Genomic DNA, 27,557 nt, shown 5'->3' on the forward strand with positions numbered 1-27,557 from the left:
GATTTGGTACTTACCTGGGGCTTCCTCCAGTCTATCGTAGGCTGCAAAGTCCCCCGGCGTCCTCCTTGCTCCTCACCCGGTCCCACTGGTGGCTCCGTAAATTGGTGACTTCCGCCTGAAGTCACCACTGAGACTCTCTGCTGCGCACATTACGCCGGCTGCTACACTTCATCACGCTGGCCGGCATGAGAGTCCTGCGCATGTGCAGTTATCTAACTCTGAACCGTGCATGAACAGGACTATCATGCCCGCCCGGGCGTGATGACGCCTAGCGGCCAGCGTGATGACACGTAACGTGCAAGACTCATAGAGGCGGCTTCAAGCGGAAGTTGCCAATTAACAGAACTGCCAGCAGGACCGGGAGAGGAGCCAGGAAGATGCCGCGGGATCTCGCGGCCTACAGTGGGCTGGAGGAAGCCCCAGATAAGTACCAATTCTGTTTTTTTTGTACATGCTCAGTATCCCTTTAAGAGATTGTTTGTTTGTGTTTGCAGTAGTATAGTTAAGCCTGTTTCACTAGAGTACCTTTGTAAATTACTTTCATTAAAACTTATTTTACATTTAATTTTGCAACCTGACCTGTCCACAAGTGCCTGGATGCATAAATAGTAATTTTGTCACTGATAAAATCAGTGTATTGCAGTGTTCTGTGCAACATACAGACAGACAGTCCAATAAATGCTCCAGGAATACAGAACAGAAAACTGTGTTGCCACTCTAAAGGAGCAACAACAATAATAATAAAAATAAAAACAAGAAATAAAATTACACACTGAATACTTACTTTGTTTGCAGAACCAATGCATACTTTGTTTGCAAGAAGGCTGAGCTGTGTATGTAACTGTCTCATAAAGTAACATTTTTGAAATAATTTATTAATAAAATAAATTGTGATGTATAGATTTGAATTGGGGGTATTATTATTATTTACAAGGATGGAACTTCACATAGGCCCAGTGCACACGGAGCGGTTTTAGCAGCGATCCGCCAACCGCATCCGCCTGTGAAAATGCTTGGCTAATGTATTTCAATGAGATGGCGCACGCCAGCGGTTTGAGGTTTTTAGCAAACCGCAAACGTACCTCCTGCTGCACGTTTGCAGTTTGCAGAAGCGTTTCTGCCTCAATGTAAAGTATAGGAAAAAAGCAAACCGCTCTGGAAAACGCTACATCAAAGCGGTTTTCCAGGCGTTTTTGTTACATAAGCTGTTCAGTAACAGCTTTTACTGTAACAATATATGAAATCTGCTACACAAAAACGCTCCCAAAACGCTAGGCATGTTTAGAAAACGTCTCTAAACATGCCTAGAATCGCTCTGCAATCTGCTCCAAAAACCGCTAGCATTTTGAGGATCTGCTAGCGGTTTTGATGTGCACTGGGCCTTAAAGAGACACTGAAGCAGAAAAAAATTATGATATAATGAATTGGTTGTGTAGTATGGATAATTACTAGAAAATTAGTAGCAAAGAAAATATTCTCATATTTGTATTTTCAGCTGTATAGTGTTTTTTATAACATTGCACCATTCTCTAATATTTGCAGTTTACACACTACTCAGCATTCTAAATGATTTTACAGAGCATGCCAGTGAACTTTTGACCTGTCCTCTGAAAAGAAAAAGAAGATATAATGACTGACAGTTGAGATAAAAAGCTTCAGAAGACATAGCTCTCTGCAACTTTGAAAGTCGTGGAGCACAATGGCTCTTTTACATAGATAACAACTGGAGTTTCTTAACTCTTCCTGTACTGGAAACAATACTAGACTTATGTCTCTGCTTCTAATGTTTTATTTCTTAGCTGTATTACACATACAAATCATTATATCATAATTTTTTTTTTCGCTTCAGTGTCTCTTTAAGTTGGCTTATTGCCCAAATTGGCATTACCATTTATTAAGTATATTAGACGAGCTTATTTTGAAGATTAAAGTCATGTGAATTCTTTAAAAACTGCAGTGGAATCATGTATGCCTTATTACAATTTATAATAATTATTATAAAGTTGTACTCCACCAAACAGAGTTCTGACTTATAACCTCTCTATTTCTTCTTCTGTCTCTCTTAGGATGATTCTTATGACATAAGAGAATAAATATTTAACTGCTACATGTAATCCATTCTATCAATACAATTTGCTGCCAGGCTGATTTAAAGTGCACCTCTGGCAAAATCAAGAAATAAGGCTTACCTGAGTGTAAGTGTTAAGTGTGTAAGTAATGCGACTTACCAGAGCCCTATTTGAGCCGGGTTACAATGCACAGCTCCACCCCTTGCAGAAAATGGAGATATAGAAAATATCTAGGCCTTTTTCTGCAAGGTGCGAAGCTACATGCCAGAAGCCGGCTTAAATGGATCTCCGGTAAGTCTAGTTACTTACACAATGTTCCGGGGCATTAGAAATGTTCTTCATTAGCGTACAAAATATTTTTTTTCTTTTCAAGGTGCACTTTAAGTTGAGGAATAACTATAGTATTCCTAAACTATAGTATAATTGTAAGCTCTTTGTTAAAAGAACATTGACATTTGTATTAAGTATAAATTACTTTGAAAAATCTGTTTCTCAAATGAACTCTCAATTATCAATGAGAAACAATAAGATGAAAATGTAGAAAAAATAATTTAATATTTTATTAAGAAAAATAGAAAATGCATATAGTAATAAGTATAAATAGATACTCAAAAGCATATCATTCATTTAACTAAACAAAATATAAACATTTATTTAGAAATGATTTTCTGGACATGATCAGTCTTCATCCATGGTGAATCCATTATTACCATATGCATTTGCTCCATTATCTTGGGTGATGGGGTTCTGCTGCTGGTTCTGCAGCTCACGCTCACAGGAGTTATCTAGCTGTTCTGTGATGTCTTCAGTGGAGCCAATGTAGGCAGCATTGACATGACCCTGCCTGTGTTTCTCCTGAACATGGCTTAAAATTTGTAAAACCTAAAACCAGAACAAAATATAAATGGATTACAAAATTCTATAGTAGCTACTTAAATTCTATAGTAGCTACTCAAACATTATCAAACATCTTAGTAAGAAAAGACTAATGGATGTAACATTCTGAAACTTAATAACTCTAAAGAGAGAGAAAGAAGATGTGGATAAACTTAGCACAGTGCTATAAGTTTTAAAGCCTCAGGTCATCCTCCCTGATGGTGCATTGTTAGTACAGCCAGACATTAGTCTACCGTAATTTTCGCCATATAAGACGCACTTTTTCTCCCCAAAAAATGGGGAGAAAAGGCCCTGCATCTTATATGGCAAAGGAAGGGAATCCCCGACTTCCGAACGCCCGCCAATATGAACCGCCGCCACTTCGGGGATTCCCTCCCTGTGTGTGTCCTCCTGTCTTCTCCTGTCTCCTCCACAATGTCCCTCGCATGTCTGCGCTGTGTGCCCGGATACCCCTGCGTGCTCCCCGAGTGTTTAGCGGCAGCTGTTTACCTCCATCATGCCTGCGAGGACTGCAGACCTCTGTCTTCTGGGTGTGGCTTCCTCTAGTGCCCAGCTTCTAATGAAGTGCCATAACGTGTCATTAGAAGCCCGGCACTAGAGGAAGCCGCACACAGAAGACAGAGGTCTGCAGTCCTTGCGAGCATGATGGAGGTAAGCAGCTGCCGCTAAAAACTCGGGGGGCCAGACAGAATGCGGGGGAGCCACGTAACAATCTCCCCTGCAACCCCTGCCATCGCTTTGGGGCCCAGAGGCTTTGGGGCCCCCCCACCTCCCTCTCCCCAACCGCAAGTGAAGCCAATTAACAAAGAAATCTCAACATTCAAAACTGTGTGCAGGAGCGTGTGTAATTATTTCCTGCTTCCAGAGGCTGCTTCAAAGCAAAACACTCTTTGTTGCCATTCACCGGCTCTCGATCATATGACCCGCATGGGGTTTAAGAACAAAAAGGGCAACGTGATATACATTTTGCAGAGGGGCCCTATTAAGTCAAGTTATGCCTCTACAAACAGGGGTATATCATATAGGGGTAGTCTCTTTTTTTAGTTCTAGACCTGTATTTATCAGAAAATTGTAAACGTAAATATTTTCTTACTTTCTGCTTCTGTAGATTTTTAAAGCAAGCCTGTGTCTTCAACCATTTCACCACTGAGAGGTTTTTCCCCTTATGGACCAGAGCAATTTTAACCTTTCAGCACTCCTTCCAATCATTTGCCAATAACTTTATCGCTACTTATCAAAACAAAATGATCTATATCTTGTTGTTTTCACCACCAATTAGGCTTTCTTTGAGCTGTACGCTTTGCTAAGATGTATATTTTATTATAAATGCATTTTAATGGGAATAAAACAATAAAAATAATTACTTCTCATTTTCGGCCATTATATTTTTAAAATAAAACATGCTACTGTGCATAAAACTCACACATTTTATTTCTCCAATTGTCCCGGTTATGACAATATTTACATTATGTCCCTAATACAATGTATGGCGACAATATTTTATTTGGAGATAAAGGTGTATTTTTTTCAGTTTTCACTAATTACAAGCACTTACTTGCAAAAATATCAGTACTATACCCTCATGACATACAAATTAAATATGTTAAGTCCCTAAGGTAACTGTTTATGAATTTTTTTAAAATGTCATTTTTATATTTTATACAAATGTTTTATTTTGGTAACTATGGGAAAGTGGGGGTGTTAAGGGGTTAATTTTAATGATAAAAATATTTACATTTATTAAATTTAATTTAATGTATGTAGGTGTAATATTACAATTTGGTCACTAGATGTCCCCCCTTTTTAGTCCTGTGTACTGTGAACAGTACACAGAAATGTGTGCTTTCAATTTCATTTTATCAATAACCATCGGCATGTCATTGATGCCGGTGACCATTGATCACAGGCACTTTGATGGGTGAATGGGAACTATGTTCCCATTTACTGATTAGCGTACTATAACTCTGCCGCAGGGGGAGCTCACAGACGCCATGCATAGATATACTGCGCATTCGCAGCTAGTGGTTAAAAGAAGGAGTCACATTCACTTAAAGTACCTCTATAACTACTACATTTACAACTACTTTATTTAATGTCTCATTTTACATTTGTGTTGACAATGACATCATCATTGTGTACTTGAAAATCTAAATGTGATTTTTTGTGTGTTTCATTTACCTGGGATTTGGGAACAATGCCAACTCTAAAAAATGCAATGTTTCCGGTTTCAATTTTGGTACAGTCAACCACAGTGGAAGCAGTATTTTCTGGGGACGCCCCATCACACAACACTCCATCAACCTGAAATTAAAAATGTCTTTAGAAAGCACTTACATACAGAGTTTGCTGCAATTACAAATTTATTTAGCATCAACTTATTAAAAGTATGTTGTTGAATAAGCACTGAAAGTTTACCTTGTTTCCTAATTTGGCATAGACTTGATTGTGATGGGTTGTATCTGCTTCCCCTGATGGATTAGCTGAAGTGACTGCAATTGGGCCCACCTACAGAAAATAATAAATGTTTCTTAGGTGGAAGACAAGGACTGACTTCCTAAAAATAGTCATGAAATAATGTAAAATTCAAACTCATTTGGCACATAAGACTGTTTCATGGGGCTAAAAACAAACATACAGGATGCCACTAAAAATATTTTACAACTTAGGCATTGTATATGTATATTCCTTATTTCAGTGGCTGCGTGTCTGATGTTCAGGTTCACTAATATCCATATCCATTCCAGAAATTAATTCAAAAGGGTCATATTGAAAAGCGGTTATTATTTTAATAAGCAACTTTTTTTACCATATCAATTAAATGTGTAGTCACTGAGCAGTCTGGAATCCGTATGGCAATACTTTGAGGAGTGCCTATGTATTGTGAAGATTCCTTAGCACCCAGGACATCCAGCCATGGCCCTGTGTTGAAACCATAATTAAAACATGACATTTTGTCCTATGTATTTACATTAAGCCATAGAAAGAAGTAAAATGCGTAAATGAACTATACATGTTGCAAGGAGAAATGATTAGCATTACCTCTTGGGATCACCAGACTGATGGATGATGGCCAGGCAGCTTCCATGAAGTCCCATAATAGCGGACTGAACAAATGCTTTGCAGGCTCTAACTGCTGTAAGTTGGAAATCCACAAGGACATGGGTCGGTCTTGAGCTTGGCGTTTTGTCCTATAGAGAAAAGTAGTGAATATCAAACAATCACCTCAATTTGTTATGTGCCTTAAAGTTTACTCATTTAATTTAGAGTTACAGGGTACCAAGCAAGCTCATGGTGAACCAGAACTCCTAGGAGTGTGTAGGGGGCTACAAAGGACTAAAAAGCCCTCTTACTAACATGTTAGGAAAAGCAAAAGTTTGGCTTATTGAAACAAAAGGTATTTGCAATTATCCTGATTGTAGTGAGCATATGATGTCTCCCACGATGCATCATTGCTGAATATGCTGAATATGCTGAATATGCAAATCACAAATCACAAATACCCTCTGTTTTAAGAAGGAAAACTTTTTTTTTTCATGACATTTTAGTAAGAGGCCTTTTGGTCCTTTGTAGCCCCTTACACAATCATAGGAGTTTTGGTTCACCATGAGCTTGCTGCGTAATCTGTAACGCTGGGTGCTTCAAGCCCTACCCCATAAAGCCACATTAATCCAAGTCATGCACTGAAGATCAACCAATCCAAAACAGTCTGTATGCATGTTGGATTATTGTGGCTCTGTACAATTAACAAGCTGACACATCATTGTATTCCAGCGGTTCTGGAGGTGTGATTAGCTTACAGGGACAACAAGGGAAAATTTGCATATTCAGCAGTGATGCATCATGGGAGACATCAAAAGCTTACTCCAATCTGAATAATCGCAATTACCTTCTGTTTTAAGAAGGCAAACTTTTGTTTTTCCTCAGTTAAATTTTAACCACTTTAGGATCCTTTGTACGCATATCCACACCCCTTTAAACTTCACGTGCGGATCAGGGGCGTAGATATGCATACTGCTGCCTTACCGTCGCCTTCACGATCCCCGCGCTGTTTTCCGCCGATCCACCGTCGCAGCCCCCTCCATCTGTGATCAGAATGTGAGAATCTTTTGATTCTCAATCCCGATCACCGTTCCCGTGCTTGTTAACGTCGCATAAGCTCTGACTGAGACCCTACACTTCCGTGTTCGGCTGTGTTCTATTAATAGAAATACTGTCTCAATAGCACCATCTTGTGGCCAAAAAGTAAAATACACCTATTTATGCCACTATACTGTTTTCCATAGCAAGTTTATTATTATTTTTTTTTTTTTATTACTTTTAACCCCTTCCATCCCTGCCCCACAGTTACAGAAATAAAACACTTGTTAAAAAAAAATAAAAAAATTACATCATTTAATTTTTTTTTACATAAATAGTTACCTTAGGGACTTTTGTAATACGGATGTCATGAGTATATTTTTTCAAAAAAGTTCTTGTAATTAGTGAAAAAGTATTAAAAATCCCTAAATGGAAAAATGCTCCTTCATTTCCAGTTAAAATATTATCACCATACATTGTACTAGGGACACAATTTAAACGTTGTAATAAACCGGACAAATGGGCAAATAAGATGTGTGGGTTTTATGTACCAATGCACATTTTAGTTTAAAACTATAATGGCTGAAAACTGAGAAATAATCATTTTTTTTTCTTTTTTCCTTATTATTTCCTTTACAATGCATATAAAATAAAATAATTCAGAGCAAAAACTACCACCCAAAGAAAGCATAATTTGTGGCAAAAAAAACAATATATAGAACATTTCAGTGCGATAAGTAACAATAAAGTTATCGCTGAATGAATGGGAGGAGCGCTGAAATGTGAAAGTTGTTTGGTTTTTAAGGGGAAAAACCTATGATCCTGAAGTGGTTAAACCTTATGGAAAAAGTAGGAGTTTTGCAGCACAGCAACCAAGCACTAAACAGACCTATGATACATTTTATGAGAGATTTACTGTAATACTGAAGACTGAATTTCCTTCACTGCTTCTCAGAATGGTATTGCATCAATACTCCAGATAGCTTCTTAAAGGGGCTCACATTTTCTACTGAAATCTATTGTAACTAGTAAACACTTTTCAACACTATTGCAAATGCTTACAAAAATGTTACAGCAAGTTCTCTCATGCCACAGCACAAGAATTCCAAATAAACAAAAACATTGACAAATTATTTGGCAACTTCCTTTGCTCTAGAGAAGTGCCTGAATGTTTTACAGTCTTGCTAGATAATTTACCTTCAATCATAAACTGTGAATGGGTGCATGAAGCAGAAAATGAGGTCTCAGTCACTCTGTGGACCATATGCAATTCACTTCTTCTCCTAGTTATCTCCTAGGAGATAATAGTCATATTCTCTTTAAAATAACTTTTAAGCATTTTACAATTGAAAAAGTACCCAAAAGTAGATGAAAAAGTACTATTAAAATTATTTTGAGTATTTTCTGGCTTTCTGGTGGTGTGAAAATATCACCTAGGAGAAAACTAAGGAGAAAAAGAGAATTGCATATAAGCAATGTGTTTTTAAACATATAATTAAAGTACTTTTGCAGATCCTGGGCTGTATCCCTAATCTACATTGTGCACCCTGTTATTACTGTGTAGAGTATTTATCCAACATACTTTACTACTACATGCTCAGAAGAATAAGGAAAAAAATCTATGGGTTGCACTTGAGACAAGACACAGAACATTTATATTGCGCTTTCTTAGGCATAGGAAAAGCTTCTTCCCTCAGACGGTAGCCATGCTTAATGCAAAACCATGATAAAATTGCTAGAACTTAAAAGCATTACAGCCCAAACTGATTATTAACATTTCTCACCCTGTTTACTACCACTTTAATATATGCTGTCCTTGCCTTGTAATATCCTTTGGTCCATTAAAAAACTGCCAAGTCGTATTCCTTGTAAGTGTAAACTTATTTGGCCAAATAAAATTGATCCTGATTCTAAATATAACCATGGACCGTTATATACTGTAGATGTATACTGTAATGAGCTGTTACCCAAGCAGTTCCTTGCTGTTTCATGTATAACGCCATGAGATATATGTACCCCCCAGGAAAGCCAGAGAGTGTCTTACAAGCAGGGGCGTTTTTAGGCATAGACATTACAGGCCACTGCCTCGAGTATCATTGGTTCTAGGGGGCACCATGCCCTTATTAAGCCCAGCCCCCCACACTAGGCCATGCCTTCCAAATGAAACCACGCCCCCACGGGTGTTTGTGCCTCATCCTGTCTTCCTTTGTGCCTCCTTCTGTCTCCTTGTGCCACTTTCAGTCCCCCTTTGCCACCTCTGCCTCCTCTTCCACCTCTGCCCCCCTGTGGGTCCAGAGATGGATTAAGGTGAAATGGTGCTCTAGGCAAGCAACAACTTAACTTTTTGGGCAAGATTTGTTGGGGGTTAGCATAAACCGGGCCCCTAGACTCTCTCCAAGCCCTAGACACCTGCCTAAGTTGCCTTGTGGATGATCAGGCTCTGTGTTAGTCCCTCTGTGCCTCCCTCTGTTGCTCTGTACCTCTTTTTGTCCCAATATGTGCCCCCCTGTCCCCTTTTGTCATTATCCATTCCCGTCCCCCTCTGTGATCCCCCAATCCAATGTGTAAAGGCAGAGTTCAGTGCAGCACAAGCTGTGCTCTAACCTCCCCTCTGGAGTCCAGTGCTGTGCAACCATCCTGTCTACTTTCTGCTCCCTCTAGTGATGGCACCTCACTCTCCTCATGTAGTGTGTAATCATGCTACATGCGGTAGGAGATGCTGGACACTAGGGCGAGTGGTGAGCGGACAGGTGGACTACAGTGTAGAGGTGAGAGCTCATAGCTTCTGCTGCGCTATACTCTGGATTTATACACTAAGCTGGAGTAGAGCAGGAAGAGGGTGTGCAACAAAAAGCACAAGGATTGGGGGATTGTTTGTATCTCAGGGATCCCTGCATTATCTACCCACCCACTACGGCAAATGATGTATATTCTCTAGTGTATGGGTGAGTGGTTTGGGGTTCTTTTTGGAGGAGGGGGGATATGACACTGGACTGCTTGCCTGGAGTGACAAAAAGGCTAGAAACACCCCTGCTTGCAAGCAATGCCATGAGTACATGCATTGACCTCCGGAAACACATAAATATGTACCGCTTAAAGGATATCAGGGCTCAAAAACTTTGGAGAAATGGGGGGGGGGGGGGGGGGCAGGCATATACTACTACCTGTCCTTATGCCCACTGCTCCCCGGTTCTCCTCTTCTCCCTCCACCCCCCCCCCCCCCCCCCGTAGCTTACCTAAAAGTCCCCCGGGATCCTCTTCCGGTCGGCAGGGTCGGGACTTACTGCGCTGGCACTGCCCAGGCTGCGCTGCGCGCATCATACAGCGAATGCCTGTGGCCGGGAGCGCACTTGGGCATGTGTATGACGTAATGTGCATGATGCAGTGATGCCATACGCATGTGCAGAGCACTCATGGCTATGGACGCATGCTGTAGGACGTGCACAGCCCGGCCGGCACCTGCACAGTAAGTCCCAACCCTGCCGACCAGAAGAGGATCCCAGGGGGCTTTTCAGTGAGCTACAGGGAGGGTAGAGAGGAGAACACAGGGATCGGTGGGCATAAGAACAGGTGGTAGTATATGCCTGCTCACCCAGTTTCACCAAAGTTTTAGAGCTCTGGTATCCTTTAAATCTTTAATTGGCATCCAGCATAATAATGGTATCACATTATTATTTATTTATTTATTGCATTTATAAAGCGCCAACATATTACGCAGTGCTGGACATTAGTTTAGGTTACAGACAATATTTTGCAATACGACAATACAGGAAAACAACAAAAAACAGATTACGCAGCACAGTATGAGTGCAAGGTAATGCTTAGTCACTGGATGGGAGCATGGAGATTAGGCAAGTTGGGTTCACTCAAATACATAGCATGGGTGCACAGTAATGCAGGTGTATAATCAGGTAGGACACAAAAGGAGGAGGACCCTGACCGAAGGCTTACAATCTAGAGTATTATTATATTATAATAAAGATACATACTTGTAGGCTCTCTCCACTGCTTCAGGCTGATTGCAGGCTGCCACCAGGACATAGACGGTGTCAGTTGGAATGCCACAAATTCCTCCATTCTTCATCATTTCTGAAAAGGGTCCAACAGAAAAAATAAATCCTTCATTTTTTCTAAAAAAAAAAAAAATGCTAGATCTTTTCATCAGAGATTCAGCATGCCGCTATTAGACAAAAAAAATCTGTCAGTCGGGTTATTACAGTTTTGTACTGAGCTCATATGTGTTTCCATCTATGGGGACACAGACCGGCTATGAGACCACTATTTTAGTACTGATTATCAGATAAATGGAAGATTCCACTTTTTTATGTTAATCTCACACTTTGGCAAGGGGTTGGATTTAGTAGGAAATGTCATTTTTATATACTGAAGCTGTTTTAAAGAGGAAATCCAGTGAAAATAAAGTAATGAATAAAAGTGCTTTATTTTTACAATAATTATGTATAAATAATTTAGTCAGTGTTTGCCCATCGTAAAATCTTTCCTCTCTCTGATTTATTTTCTGACATTTATCAGATGGAGACATTTTTACTGCTGGCAGGTGATGTCAGTGGAAGTAGCTGCTGCTTGCTGGCAGTTGGAAACAACTGTTATTTCCCACAATGCAACAAGGCACCCACAGTGTGATGTCAGGACCATGGTCCTGACATCGCACTGTGGGAGGGGTTTCAACACAATATCAGCCAGAGCCACCTGATGATCCATTTGAGAAAGGGAAAAGATTTCTCATGGGAAAGGGGGTATCAGCTACTGATTTTGATGAGGTTCAATCCTTGGCCATGGTTTCTCTTTAAGTCCAGAACTGAGACAGTGGCTACAGGGGGCTGTTGGTACAGAAATGTTACTACCGGTGTTCTTAGGACATATATATTTTTTCTTTTTGCATTTTTCATTCATGTCTGTAAGAAGTACATAATGAATAAATACATAAATATAAATATCCAGAGGGTCCCCTTTACTGGCGGCAAGGGCGAAGAGGATACAGGGAGCCTCTACAGGATCCAGAGGCTTAACCTCTTATTAGGTAAGTATCTGCTTTTTGACCCAAGGTTCGCCTCAGGTTCACTTGAAAGAGCTGCCCATATCAATCCCTAATGGGATCCCTAATAAAGTCTGTATGTAGCTTTAATTGAGGTCATATAGGCTGGCAACAGATGGACAGATTCCTTACTTGGAATAGCATGTGGTGTGATATATGCCCTTCCTTGTCAGTGCCTTGCCAAGACATGCCACCACCTTATTACCTTCAGTTTGACCAGCAGGTAGCCATGGTGTATGGCCAGTTAAATGGCAGAACACTCTATTGCATAGGAAAAAGACCATTAGCCAACATTCATTCAAATATGTGCCAATAATTTGGAATATCTCTGTGTTCAACAATGAGCACTTCCAGCAGTCAGAAATGCTTGCTTCTGTGAAGACTTTCAGGACTCAACTGTTGACAACTTAGATAGGGTCATGTATGTGTACCAAGAGAGAACTGGCTTAATCGCAACAGGGGTAGAATGGGGGAAACCTCTAGAGTTATCTATTGGCACATTTCTAACTTTTTCATTTTGTGCAACACAACAAATCTTTAAAAAAAGGAATTGTCTAAGAAAAGTATTTCATTATATTTTTTTAACTTACCTGCTATTTTTCTCACAGAGCTGGTCTTAGATGCAATCAGATGAGGGCACTTAGATTTGTCATTAGAAAAGCCACTAATTTTGATTAAGGGGCTGCCAAGTGGTATTTGGGGAGCCTCAATGGTGCTGTTAAATAGTGCTGCAAAGAAGCAGTAGAAACCAACAAGCCCAAAGATAATGCTAACAGCAATGTCATAGCCCACTGGGAGAGCATTGACTGAATCAAGCAGAAAGCTGATAAGGATTAGCTGGAAAGTGAGAGAGTACACAAACCAGGCTTTTGTCAGGAAAAGTGTGCTGAAAATAATAAAAGTATTAAAGAGCATGAAACATATGATGCCTACTGCAGTGTTAAAGCCTCTGCTAGTACCATAGATGCCGCTGTATCTAAAAATGCCCCAAATAACCCACATTACTCCATATAGGATGAAGGCACTGCTCTCAAGAGTCTTACCACAGGAAAAAGCAACTGAACCACAAATAAGATTATAAATCCCTCCAGCAGCAACAACCCACGGCAATACAACTGTCACCAAGGGATTATCAAAGTGGCCTGGCATTGTCATGGCAAAAACAGCTAAAACACTGCATGCATAAGCCAAGGCCTCAGCATCTCCATACTTGGAAAAGCCAAGGAAGGGTTCATATACATCTTTCCCTTGGGGAAGTTTAAAATGTCTGTTGTTTAGAAACAGCTTCCTGATGATGTCCTCTCCAGTGGGGATCTTTGTGGATGACTTGGAATTGTACAGGCTAACCAGCAACATAACTGCTGACACAATATAGATTGCAATATTGACTCCTTGGGATCCTCCTTGAAAAAACCCATGAGGACTACAAGCCAACGCAATGCAGTAGGAAACATAAAAAAGTAGATAGGCTGACTGAGCAAGATTTCGAATACTAGTAAACAGTGAAAGGATGAAAAGTAGTATAGCAAAAACTACAAAAAATGGAAGAGGATAACTGAACTCGTTGACATTTAAGACCTGATACAGTAATGAGTATCCTTCAGCGTATCTCAGAATAGAAAAGAGTGCCAGATGTGTGGCATCTAGCATGTGGTAAGAACGATATAGCATTATACATATGCCTGTCTGATAAACAGCTGCTGTCCACAGCCATGCCACCTGACCAACAAACAGACTGCTTGTAATTCCTAGAAGCCTACAGCCAAAGACACTAGAGGCTACCATATTAAGGATCAAATATACTGCCTTACATGGAGCACTACATGAACCCTGAGAGGCATCTTGTTCTTTATCAGTGCTGCAATTTGTGCCAGGCAACATAACCTGCCCTTTACTGAGACTATACAGAATCCTTCCACTAGAAAAGTATAAGCCAGCTAAAGTAATTATGAGATAATTGCATGCAACTGCCGAGGAGCCTACTTTGTTGTTATAGAATAGAACAATTTCATGAATATTTGAGAGAGAAAATGCAATAGCCATTAAAGCTAAAACAGCTTCCTTTTCAAGCAACCCAATTATACCAATAATAAGCAGCCCCAGAAAAAATGCTATGAGACCAGGGACCATAGCATTCTTCATATCAAAAATAGAAATGACATCATTTCCTGTCAGTAGCAGGTTGACTCCAGTACCACACCACATGGCTGACACAGTCCAAAAGAATGAGACCCATAATGAAGCATCACCTTGAATCTTCCGCACCCCTAAAAAATAAATAACAGAAACTGAAAAACATAGTTCTATTTTATATGCGCCATTTGCATGTTAGCAATTACATTTCAGTGCTGAACAAAATGGTAACATTTTTATGTGAAGCAAGCTACAATGACAGTGTACCATAAGTAAGAGTGTCCAATTCATTTTATTTATACAAACTGAGCATGCCACTTACCAGGAGTGTTCTGCACAGGCGCAGTTACAGTCTTAATGAACTGTGCATGCACAAAATGTTCCCAGCAATGGGAGTGCGATCAATGGGGGCACATGGCCTGGACCATGCATGCACACTAATCCGCAATTGAGCTGTGTCACACGGCTGACAGCAATATAGTGAATGGGTCCGGGAGGAGGTAGAGAAAGCCAACAGACTACAGTGGGCTGGAAGAAATTACAGGTAAGTAAAAATATTTTCTCCCAATCATCTTAGGTACACTTGAAATGTTTAGAATTTGCCACAACTACCTCCTGCATTGATTTCCACTACTTTGACTGTAAATAACTCCTTCTACACAGGAGGTAATATGTAAATTCTTCCATGTATAGATCATATCCTCTTGTCCTTTGTACAGACCTAGGGATAAAAAGCTCATGTGACAAATGTTTAGGTTGTCCATGTATGTATTTTAACTGTACATGTTATACATGCTTTAAATTGCAATTAATGTTTACCTAGCTATTTCCCTTCCCTGTAATCTGCTTTAAAAAAAAAAATCAAAAATCAGACAGCTTTACTCAGGGCCTGTTTCCACTTGCGCGGAAACTGGGCCGAATCCGCAGAGTTTCCCCGCAGGCAAACCACGCGGGGAAACGCTGCCATAGAGAACAATGGCACCGCCGGCCGAATCGCTTGCGTTAGCGATTCAGCCGGCATTTCCATCCAAATCTGTGCGAATCCCATAGCCGTGCATGGCACGGCTCATGGGATTCGTCAGCGTAACCGCTGATCCGGAAGTGCCGCCACGCGTCTCGCAGACGCGTGCGGCTGCAGTGGAAACGGGCCCTGAATGTTTTAGGAGTCTGAAATAGATTACTGTGGATCCCTTAGCTAAGTTACCAAAAGTAGTCAACGCTAGGGATAAAGGCAGTCAATGAGATGCAAATAAATTTAAGGTGATTCAGGATTATGCAAATTTTGCATGCAAAATTATGCAACTTGAAAATGGACCAATCAAATTTCACCTCAGCAGAATGTGTTTGGTTCATGTTCAAGCTGCATAAATTTGCATACAACATGTGCATAATGCTGCATCACCTCAAAATTATTTGCATATCATTGACCAACCTTAATCAACACTCCCTTTCAGATCCCACCTATTCTATGATTTCTGGAGTTGTTAATCAAGCATAAGAATGTATCAGTGTACAGACAAGCTCACTCCCACAGACCTGGCTGGAGAACTGGATAGTGGAAAATTTAAAACGTTGGCAGCCGGTAATGTTTAAAGGAAAGACAAAAAGGAACATGATCTTATTCTTATCCAATGCCCAATCTTATAAAACCTTGCAGAGTTTTCAAAGTTCCACCGCTACTTTATATTTACTTCCTCCCTGGCCAAATGGGGGCAATAAAGATAAATACGATAATATAAGATAAAATAAAATGTCCTCCCATCCCTTGGTTATTCCCCCCATGGGAATGTATCCCCCTCACGCTATAATCTATATTATCATTTAAAGGGACTCCGAGCAGTGCCTGTGGGTATGGCTTTAAGCATACCCACAACTAATTAATTATATCCTCACACCTACCGGCATGATGTTTGTAATTATATCCCCGTGGGTTCCTTGTATTTCATTGCATTGTGCTAAATGGAGCTGCCGACACTGGGGAAAGTGTCGTCCTGTGTAATACAATGCTGGACTCCAAAAAGTGCAGAAACTATGGAAAGAAGCATTTTGAAGCTCTCTTTCTCCTCTTTCCAATGATATATAAACCGCCGCCCTGCGCCTTTTAGTTTTCGCTATTTTCGCAATCGAAATTGCATGGTCATGGTTTCGATCACAAAAATAACGAAAACTAAAAGGTGTAGGGCGGCGGTTTGTATATCATTGGAAAGAGGAGAAAGAGAGCTTCGAAATGATATGCATCTTTCCATAGTTTCTGCACTGCTCGGAATCCCTTTAAGAGGTTAGCAGAGTAAAGAATTGAGCCTAGAATATTACACAAGAGATTTGTATTTATCTTCCTTTTTGTATTTTGTTGATAAGGTACCAGGTTTAGTACCTTTATATTGTTAAAGAGACACTGAAGCGAAAAAAAAAATGATGATATTATGATTTGTATGTGTAGCACAGCTAAGAAATAAAACATTAAGATCAGATACATCAGTGTAATTGTTTCCAGTACAGGAAGAGTTGAGAAACTCCAGTTGTTATCTCTATGCAAACAAGCCATTAAGCTCTCCGACTAAGTTAGTCGTGGAGAGGGCTGTTATCTGACTTTTATTATCTCAACTGTTCCTGGACTATTTACTTTTCCTCTGCTAGAGGAGAGGTCATTACTTCACAGACTGCTCTGAAAGACTCATTTTGAATGCTGAGTGTTGTGTAATCTGCACAAATTATAGAATGATGCAATGTTAGAAAAAACACTATATACCTGAAAATAAAAGTATGAGAATATTTTCTTTGCTGCTAATCTTCTAGTAATTATTCATAGTACACAACCAATTCACTATATCAGATTTTTTTTTTCCGCTTCATTGTCCCTTTAAAGAGACTCTGAAGCCTCCGAAAAAGACACTTTTTATTTAACATTCCTCTTCAGAAATATCAGAATAGCTAAAACACTGCATCCCCGTGGCAGAACACTGTATTTAAACTCCCCAAATACCAGGGCAAAAATCCACGACTTTCAAAGTTGTGGATTTTGCGGCCCGTGGAGGTAGAGCTTAGCGCTGTAGCTCTGCCTCCATTAGAATCAATCACCGCTGATCGCCACCTTGACGCAAGTAGAGGCAGAGCTACAGCGCAAAGCTCTGCCTCTACAAGGAAGCGCTCCTTACATTTAGCCCAGGGGATTTGGGGGGTTTAAATACAGCGTTCTGCTGCGGGGATGTGGCGTTTTAGCTATTCTGATACTGCTGAAGAGAAATGTTAAATAAAAAGTGGCATTTATATGGGGTGAGGGCAATATCTAATGCTATTATCTTAGGGGAGTTGGAGGGGGAAAAGTGGATGAATGCAAATCTAAAGCTTATTTTTCCAAAATTTTCATGAAAATGCTATATTCTCATTCATTTTTGCGAAAGCGTGGTTGAACGTTTTGGCTATGCATACAAAACGGCATATGCAAATGCCGTTTTTATGGCCTTGGAAGTATAGGTGAGCATGAAACTAAACTGTGGGTGGAGGCATTTAGGCAGCAAATAAGCAAAGCATCACAACAAACCAAATTTGGTATTTTTGTGACAAAAGTGCAGTTTTGAAAATTGCCTGCTTATTCCCTCTGAACAGTGCACATTTAACATATAGGACAAAGCAATACACACTTCCTCATGAATGCAATTGTATGAATGGACTGTAACGTCTACATTATTTATATGAAAGAGCTCCAAAATATTAATTTATTTTTATGTAAGTATTTCTATAGCACCAACATATTATGCAGCACTGTACAGAGTATATTGTCTTGTTGTTAACTATCTCTCAGAGTGGTTCACAATCTAGTCCCTACTATAGGCATATGTCTATGTATGTAGCATAGTCTAGGGCCAATTTAGAGGGAGGCCAATTAACTTATCAGTATGTTTTGGGGATTTTTGGAGGAAACAGGAGTGCCCAGAGGAACCCCACTCAGACACAGGGTGAACATACAAACACCTTGCAGATGTTGTCTTGTCTCGGATTTGAACCTAGGACCCAGCGCTGCAAGGCGAGAGCGCTAACCACTACACCACCATGCTGCCCCACACTGATATCATGCAGCCTAAATTCTCAGCAACTACAGTTAAAAGGGGGCAAATAAAAGACAGTTGATATATTCTAGGGGCTTAAACCTAGTAGACACGTCCAATTTTGATTGACCATTCACTGGCCAATTTTACCATCTCCATGTGAGGACCAAGACATTTTACATATACTATGAGCAGATTGAGCATGATTCACAAAGCTGTTTCACCTGTTTTCATCTGTTTCACCTTATCTATGTTGCATTTTTAAAGAGAACCCGTGGCAGGGTTCTAACAATGCAATCCACATACAGAGACTGGGTCTGCCTATACAGCCCAGCCTCTGTTGCTATTTCAATCCCCCCTAACTTCCCCCTGCACTCTGTAATCAGCCATAAATAACAGCCGCGCTGCTGACACACAGTGTGTCAGAGCGGGCTGTGTTTACATCTGTCCTGTCAGTCTGCCGCTCCCCCGCCTCCTGCAGAGCTCCAGTCCCCGCCCGCGTCCCTTCCCTCGCCGCTGATTGGAGGGAAGGGACGCGGGCGGGGATGGAGCTCTGCAGGAGGCGGGGGGAGCGGCAGACTGACAGGACAGATGTAAACACAGCCCGTACAGCGCGGCTGTGATTTATGGCTGATTGCAGAGGGAAGTTAGGGGGGATTGAAATAGCAGCAGAGGCTGGGCTGTATAGGCAGACCCAGCCTCTGTATGTGAATTGCATTGTTAGAAGCCCACCTCGGGTTCTCTTTAAGCTCCCAAAGAGCAAAAATATAATATAATTAAGATAAGAAAAGTAAAATTAAAATGAAGTTAATCAGGAGCAGCTTACTTTTAGTGATTATTTTGTTTCTAAATGTGCTGAAAGGTTATTTTTATTAATTAGGTGATAAGTCATTTATGATAAGTTTTGTGAATAGAGCCCAGTGGGCCTGATTCACAAAGCTTATCTGTTAAATTATCTCACCTTATTTATTAACTCACAATGTATCTCTCTTTAAATGACTCAATTCATGATTTAACTCTCCTTATCTAACTTAACTCATGGTTAAGCTCTCCTTATTTGACATAACTCATGGTTTAGCTCTCCTTATTTGACGTAACTCATGGTTTAGCTCTCCTGATTTGAAATAACTCATGATTTAGCTCTCCTTATTTGACATAACTTATGGTGTGTATTCAGAGAGTTGCCCCCCACCCACCAATGTAAATACTCATCAGCAATCTTAGTGACCATTCTTTTAGATAAACCCATAACACATATGTAATATGAGCAGTGACTCTTTATTACATATGGAAAGCTTGTACAGATGACAACCATAACCATTTTGTACAATTTCTATGCATTAGATGTTAGTTTGCAGAAATCACAAGCCCAAGTTACAGTGCTTATCCTCTAGTACCTTGGTTCTCAACACATGGTACACGTACCACAGTGGGTACTTGGGTTACATTCCGGGGTACTCAAACTTGTTAAAGCCTCCCTACTACAGATACTTCGGGGATTACAATAATGAAAAATAAATAAGCCACTTAAAACCATAAAGTAATATTTGAAACATATTTATGCACCATTTATGGAGCACACCTAATAAATACATACGTATATATTCACGGGTACCTAATATTACGTTATTTACAATAGGAACACTAGTTTTAATAATGGGATACATGCTGTAATAATGTTTAGAAACAATGCTCTACCTAGGTTCTCAACATGCGGTACGCGTACCCCAGGGGGTACTTCTGATGGTTCCAGGGGGTACTTGATATAATTAACCAAGTATAACAAATTTAGAGTTTTAGAAAATGATAAATCCTATATAAACAACACCAAATTAGTATTTTAGCTAATTAAAACCAATAGTAAATGCTTGATAATTATTTAGAACCAATTATTATGTACTAGGATTAAAAATATATTTGTCAAGGGGTACTTGAGATAAGTGATATAACACTCACATCACTCCAGCTATACTGTAAACTGTCAGTAATCATATGCATACATTACAAAGTTACATTTCTTAAGTGTACCAGTAGAATATCAGTAATCTATAGGGTCCTATCTATTAGTCATAAATCACCTAACAACCTATCAAGACCCCATTTAGATGTTCTGTTTCATTTAAGACATCTTAATGACATGTATTTATGCTTGCAAAAAAATCTATGCATCCCTTTTGATGTTGCATGTACATAGCTGTCTGTTCCAATATCTTGTAAGCAAACAGGATTGAAGTCTGACGAAGGCTGTACAGCCGAAAGCTTACTCTTATTCTTTTAAGTTAGCCAATAAATGGTATCATGCTTATTCAAAACTTCTTGTTATTACTTAAAGTGTATCTGAGATGGGGGGAGGGGGGGTATAAAAAATGTATACATACTTGGATCTCCCTCCAGCCCCCTTCGGCCAGATCGCTCCCACGCCGCCATCCTCCACTGGTAAATCGACCACTTAGGGCCACTCGGCGCAGGCACAGTCAGGCTGTGCGCAGGTGCGGGGGAGTGCGCACAGCCAGCCTGCGCCTGCACAGTATGACCGGGACAATTCGCATAGGCTGCAGGCAGCGTAGGACAGCAGGGTCGGAGTGATCTGGCTGGAGGGGGCTGGAGTAAGGTATGAATACATTTTTGATGTCCCCTGTCTCAGGTATCCTTTAAGTGTAAAGACCTAAAGCGCAAACAAGATCCCTTAAATATTGATTTGGGATCTGTTGCATTAACACAGACATAAACAACTTGGAGGTGTGAAAAGCACTACAGATCCCAGCGCACACAGTAAAAATAATTGTGAATGTGTACATACCTGTATATGCCAAGACAGCAGCTAGAATCAGAAGCAGGATGCCTAGGGCAGAAGGAGGAATAATGGGTGCAGCTGCAGCTGTGCTGTAATGCTGTATAGCCAGAAGAAAACTTCCTAATGTAATGGAGAGAAAAAATAATACATAATTTGTGAAAATAACACATATCCTCTGCATTGGTAAAGAAGATGTTTATTGCTAAGCCATAGAATTCTATCTAATAACTACCTGCAGTGACAGCCTGGACACCGACACTGAGATACAGGGACTCTTGTCTGTGCACACTCATAGCTGCTGGGCTCTACACACTTGGACTCTCTACACACTTGTGATACACGCTTTGACTCTATAAGATGTGATGTCACCCTGCACTCACTCCCACAGCATACATTTCTGCTTCCTTCTCTAAACAAGAATTTCCCCAGCTTCTTGAAGCTACAAGGAAGACGGCCAAGTTCATCTGGCCCTGCAAGCTATATCTAAATAGGCTGTGACGCTGACACAAATGTGGGTACTTTACTGCAGCCGTGCTAATTACTTTAAGCATGCAGCATTTGTTTGCTCATATCTGTTGGCATAGGTATTTCCATTCCCTGTATAACATTTGCTCTGTTCAGTACACAGGTGATCTGATAAGAAATACAGACAGCAACCACTCACTGTAAATTATATGTTTTAAATATGATTATTACTGTTTATTTACTGATTATCTTTGAAGACTAATTGATATGCTTATTGCAAAGTTTTTCTATAAATCATTAACAAATCCATTCTGACAACAAACCAACATGAATAGTATATAGTATATACTATAATGAGGGAGCCAATTGTTTGTATAACACTGCCTCCTTCTGTTGTTAACAGTGTATAATCATGTAATTATCTGTTCATCAGAGGAGTTCACAACCTAATGCTGGATACACACGGTGCATTCCCGCACTCGATGCGCCCGTCGATTCGCGTCGACTCGATTATTTCCGACATGTCCGATTCGCGTTTCGATGGATCGTTAGGTCGATTTGGCATACTTTACATGTAAATTGACCTTACAATCATCGAAATGCGCTCGGAAATGCTCGGAGATAATCGAGTCGACGCGAATCGACGGGCGCATCGAGTGCGGGAACGCACCGTGTGTATCCAGCATTATGAACATTCAAGCATAAGTGCTCTCCCACATTAGTGGATAGCACCGCAGAACAGACAAAAAGTTCATGTCCAGAGCTTCAGAATGGTAGCAGCTTCAGTAGCACGTATAGCAGTTGTAGCACAGCATAGAATTGCATCAGATGACAGCAGTAGTATGATGGCAAAAGCTATTGTTACAGTTTCCATAGTTACTAATCTGGACTGACCATGGTGCATCCCTTAGTTGGGTACAATGTGTCATGGCTGCTGGTTAAGTCAGTGTGGGCCATCCTCGCCCTTGCCACGGCATGGAGGGCAGCAATGGGGCTGCAATGGGGGGAGCAAGTCCTGCTGAAAGGTGCAAGAGGGAGCTCGAGAGGGACCCCAGCATTAGGCGTGTGTCAAACTCTTAGGGTAGGGAGGGGACCCCCCGATCAAGTTCTGTGCCAAATTGCAGCCCCCGAGCCCAGCTGGTTACCGAGATAGTTTTGCTGGGAACCAGCAGGGTTCAAGGGCTGCAATTCGGCACAGGGCTAGATCGGGGGGTCTCCTCCCTACCCTGAGAATTTGTGTAGGAGTGTAGGAGGTGTGGAAGCGGAGATATTTCAGGAAAATAATATCTAACTTCCCACTGAGCATGCGTGATACTCAGTGAGGAAGGGAGCTTCCGGGCTGCACTATCTGATATTACGGACGCCGTCTCGCTCACACTAGAAGCCAACGATCCCACAGCACACAGGCAGGACAGGCAGACCCGCGCCTTATGCGGTATTGGGGACCAGACCACGGGTAATGCCCCTCTGATGAGGTCAGCAATGACAATGGGCGAAACGGCTGTTAGGGCAGCAGTCCTGGAAAAACCCCTAGCATCACCGCTTCCATCCAGATCCACAACCTGTCACCACATGTGATTGGTTACATAATTATTGCCTGTACTGTTAAACTATCTGCTCCTCGCATGTTTCCCAGCTTTGCTCTTTGCTTGCATTGCATAATGATGCATTGTTGGAACTTTTCAGAGTTTTGTCACAGTTTGCTGGACGCATAGAAGTGATTACATAGTTACATAGTTACATAGTTATTTTTGTTGAAAAAAGACATACGTCCATCGAGTTCAACCAGTATAAAGTACAACACCAGCCTGCTCCCTCACATATCCCTGTTGATCCAGAGGAAGGCGAAAAAACCCTTACAAGGCATGGTCCAATTAGCCCCTAAAGGGAAAAATTCCTTCCCGACTCCAGATGGCAATCAGATAAAATCCCTGGATCAACATCATTAGGCATTACCTAGTAATTGTAGCCATGGATGTCTTTCAACGCAAGGAAAGCATCTAAGCCCCCTTTAAATGCAGGTATAGAGTTTGCCATAACGACTTCCTGTGGCAATGCATTCCACATCTTAATCACTCTAACTGTAAAGAACCCTTTCCTAAATAAATGGCTAAAACGTTTTTCCTCCATGCGCAGATCATGTCCTCTAGTCCTTTGAGAAGGCCTAGGGACAAAAAGCTCATCCGCCAAGGTCGTATATTGCCCTCTGATGTATTTATACATGTTAATTAGATCCCCTCTAAGGCGTCTTTTCTCTAGACTAAATAAACCCAGTTTATCTAACCTTTCTCGATTAGTGAGACCTTCCATCCCACGCATCAATTTTGTTGCTCGTCTCTGCACCTGCTCTAAAACTGCAATATCTTTTTTGTAATGTGGTGCCCAGAACTGAATTCCATATTCCAGATGTGGCCTTACTAGAGAGTTAAACAGGGGCAATATTATGCTAGCATCTCGAGTTTTTATTTCCCTTTTAATGCATCCCAAAATTTTGTTAGCTTTAGCTGCAGCTGCTTGGCATTGAGTACGATTATTTAACTTGTTGTCAATGAGTACTCCTAAGTCCTTCTCCAAGTTTGATGTCCCCAACTGTATCCCATTTATTTTGTATGGTGCTAGACCATTAGTACGTCCAAAATGCATGACCTTACATTTGTCAACATTGAATTTCATCTGCCATGTATGTGCCCATATAGCCATCCTATCCAGATCCTGTTGCAATATGACACTATCTTCCTGAGAGTTGATGATTCTGCACAATTTTGTATCATCTGCAAAAATAGCAACATTGCTCACTACTGCATCTACTAGGTCATTAATAAATAAATTGAAAAGCACTGGACCCAGAACAGACCCCTGTGGGACCCCACTGCTAACAGTCTCCCATTTTGAGTACGATCCATTGACCACAACTCTTTGTTTTCTGTCCATTAGCCAGTTCCCTATCCATGAACACAGACTCTTCCCCAGTCCTTGCATCCTCAACTTTTGCACCAGACTTTTGTGGGGAACAGTGTCGAAGGCCTTTGCAAAGTCCAAGTATATCACATCTACAGCATTCCCAATATCCATATTAGCATTCACTACCTCATAAAAGCTGAGCATGTTAGTCAAACAGGACCTGTCTTTAGTAAACCCATGTTGATGCTGAGAAATAAGATTATTTTCTACTATGAAGTCATGTATAGTATCTCTTAGTAACCCCTCAAATAGTTTGCATACAACTGATGTTAAACTTACAGGTCTATAATTTCCTGGATCAGATTTTTTGCCCTTCTTAAATAATGGGAAAACGTGGGCTGTACGCCAATCCACTGGGACTCTGCCAGTTGAAAGAGAGTCACAAAAGATAAGATAAAGGGGTTTATCTATAACTGAACTTAATTCCATTAGGACCCGAGGATGCATGCCATCCGGGCCAGGTGCCTTGTCTATTTTTAATTTATTTAGTCTTGCCTTCACTTCTTCCTGCGTTAAGTATTTAATATTACAGTTAGAAGATTGAGACTCTTCCGCCTCTGTAGTTTGCAACAGTGCTGTTTCTTTTGTGAAGACAGAAGCAAAGAAAGCATTTAATAACTCTGCCTTACCTTGGTCATCCACCATTGAGTTCCCACCCTCATCCTTTAGGAGTCCTATACAGTCAACCTTTCTTTTTTTAGAGTTAATGTACTTGTAAAAAATGTTTGGGTTAGATTTGATATCCTTAGCGATTTGTTTTTCAGCTTCAATCTTTGCCTGCCTAATTTCTTTTTTACAAATTTTATTGCACTCCTTATAATTGCTTAGTGCAGCCTCGGTCCCCTCCTATTTTAAGACCTTATAGGCATTCTTTTTCCTCTTCATTTTATCCCTAACCTTTCTATTCATCCATAGAGGCCTTTTTTTATTCCTAGACATTTTGTTTCCATATGGGATATACATACAACAGTATTGATTGAGTATAAGTTTAAAAGCTTGCCATTTCCCTTAAGTGTCTTCCCCTTGTAGTACATTATCCCAGTTCACCAAACTTATATGATATGATATGTGTATGGTTACCAATAAAGTGGTGTCAGATTTTTAAACTGAAGTGCCTGCCAATTGTTCCTCTTTTTTGTGAAGCTCCCAGTAATGTGCAGGAAGTTAACACTGTTTTTTTATTTTTTGTAGGGTTTCCATAAATTGTAATGAAGAGTAATGAAGAATCCCCCCCCCCCCCCAAGTTATCATGCAATGGCTTAACTTTACAGCCAGAGAGGAATTTCTGAGATTAGTTCCACTTACAGCAAAGAATGAAACTATAACAATAAATCCAGAGATTCAGGTACTTGCTGGAAAAAACTTAACAGATGGGTACATTTTTCGCAGTTTAGAGGAACGCAAAAAGCAGATCCTATTGTTAAAAACAGGATCCGCTTCCACTTGTTAAAAAAACAAAAACATCCATTTGTTGCTTTGAGGCAAGCAGAACACAGAGTCCCAACCAACTCGGTTTTTCCCAGACAAACAACTGCGTTGCCCATAGCCAGCTTCCAGTTTAGAATGCAATGATGCAATGCATTCACGCCCGGACGCAAATGTGATGTTAAAATGGAGCCGAGTGGACCTGGTGCACTGGGCTCTGTGCTGAATTGAACTGTTCTCAATGGGCACCGAGCCTTAGGCTGTACATTAGACAAGACAAATAACATTTACATTACGCTTTTTTCCTGGCGGACTCAAAGCACCAGAGCTGCAGCCACTAGGACGTGCTCTATAGGCAGGAACAGTGTTAGGAAGACTTGCCTAAGGTCCCCTACTGAATAGGTGCTGGGCTTACTGAATAGGCAGAGCCGAGATTCAAACCCTGGTCTCTTGTGTCAGAAGCAGAGCCCTTAACCATTACGCCTTCCAGCCACCACACATTCTGTTCTCGGTATCTGTAGCATACGGCTATGTGACCTGTGCATGGAAATTCCTCCCTGTCATGACACAGACAAAGCAGCATCATTGACACAGTATTTGTCGCTTGTCATAACTGCTACTAAAATTAGGTACATTTTTTACTGCTAAAATTAGGTAAATAAAGTCTGTTACGTCATTAATCATTCCAGAATCCAGCAGATGACAGAAGTGATGTTTTTCTCTTCCTGGTGAGATTCCTAAACAATGACCCTATTTTAACTCAGACTATGTGAGGCTGGCATATTGCACAACCTGAGCTCACCTAGCTGAATCATTAACCTTAATAATACACCTAAGTGTGCAGTTATTTTTAGAAAGCAATGAAACGTTTCATTTCTACTTTATCTCTCATTCTCATCTTAGACGTACCCCAGCATTATAATACAACTGGGACAAAGGGTACATCCTCAAACTGTTTTCAAGAGGGAAAATTATCATTTTACAGTTGCACCTTGTTTACAATGAGATATAACTAGAGAATTATCTGTAGATGCAGGAGCGGCTATTCACATCTGACATAGACACTCGGGTCAGATTTCAGGAATTTCCAGTGTCTCTGCGTACAGCATCATATAACCTGACCACTGATACATTAAAATCTCATGACTATTGTACTACACTGATTAAAACACATTTTCATTTTTCCTGTTTCCTCCTCAAGTATTCAATCATAATAATGACAGTTGACAGTTGAAGTGTAAGCCCAGGGCCATAGAAGTTTCCCTGGTAAATTTGAAAAAATATGGGCACTTTCTGTGCATGTGCGTGACGTCATGAGTGATGTCACGCTCATGCGCAGAGAGTGTCCGGCAACAGGCGCACGATCAAAGATGCGCACCGCCGGCCCAGTGCAGCCGTACTACTCTGAGTCATAGCGACCCGGAAGTAGTATTTCCCCATAGAGATTCGCTAGTAAACGGTTCGCTAACATCTCTATCAATTATAACTGAAAGGACAACTGATAAGCAAAGTAATGTCCATGTTTACCTATGGCTCACGGGGGGCGATATTACTGTTTAACAGAGTGCTAACTAGGAAACTGTTACGGGGTAATGACCATTTTGAAAATGGAGGATGGAAAATTCCATTGATCA

The 27,557-nt window shown here is 40.7% G+C and overlaps 1 protein-coding gene across 2 annotated transcripts; it reads right to left on the reverse strand.

Annotated features, from left to right (window-relative positions):
- Nucleotides 1–2,605: 2,605 nt before the first annotated feature.
- LOC137528364 (uncharacterized) lies at nucleotides 2,606–26,657 on the reverse strand. 2 transcript variants are annotated; one of them, XM_068249656.1, is made up of 9 exons: nucleotides 26,596–26,657; nucleotides 21,079–21,188; nucleotides 12,690–14,366; nucleotides 11,033–11,132; nucleotides 6,006–6,154; nucleotides 5,773–5,885; nucleotides 5,382–5,471; nucleotides 5,145–5,267; nucleotides 2,606–2,951 (listed from the first exon to the last, which is right to left on the reverse strand). In XM_068249656.1, the coding sequence occupies exons 1-9, from the start codon at nucleotides 26,598–26,600 to the stop codon at nucleotides 2,748–2,750; spliced, it is 2,571 nt and encodes an 856-aa protein (XP_068105757.1). In that variant the 5' UTR covers nucleotides 26,601–26,657; the 3' UTR covers nucleotides 2,606–2,747. The 2 variants fall into 2 exon arrangements, with proteins under 2 accessions (XP_068105757.1, XP_068105756.1); XM_068249655.1 differs by lacking the exon at nucleotides 26,596–26,657 and adding an exon at nucleotides 21,305–21,388 and having other exon boundaries at nucleotides 21,079–21,192.
- Between the last annotated feature and the right edge of the window lie 900 nt (nucleotides 26,658–27,557).

Source organism: Hyperolius riggenbachi, chromosome 8 (assembly GCF_040937935.1).
Source record: "Hyperolius riggenbachi isolate aHypRig1 chromosome 8, aHypRig1.pri, whole genome shotgun sequence".
In the NCBI taxonomy this organism is placed as follows: domain Eukaryota; kingdom Metazoa; phylum Chordata; class Amphibia; order Anura; family Hyperoliidae; genus Hyperolius; species Hyperolius riggenbachi.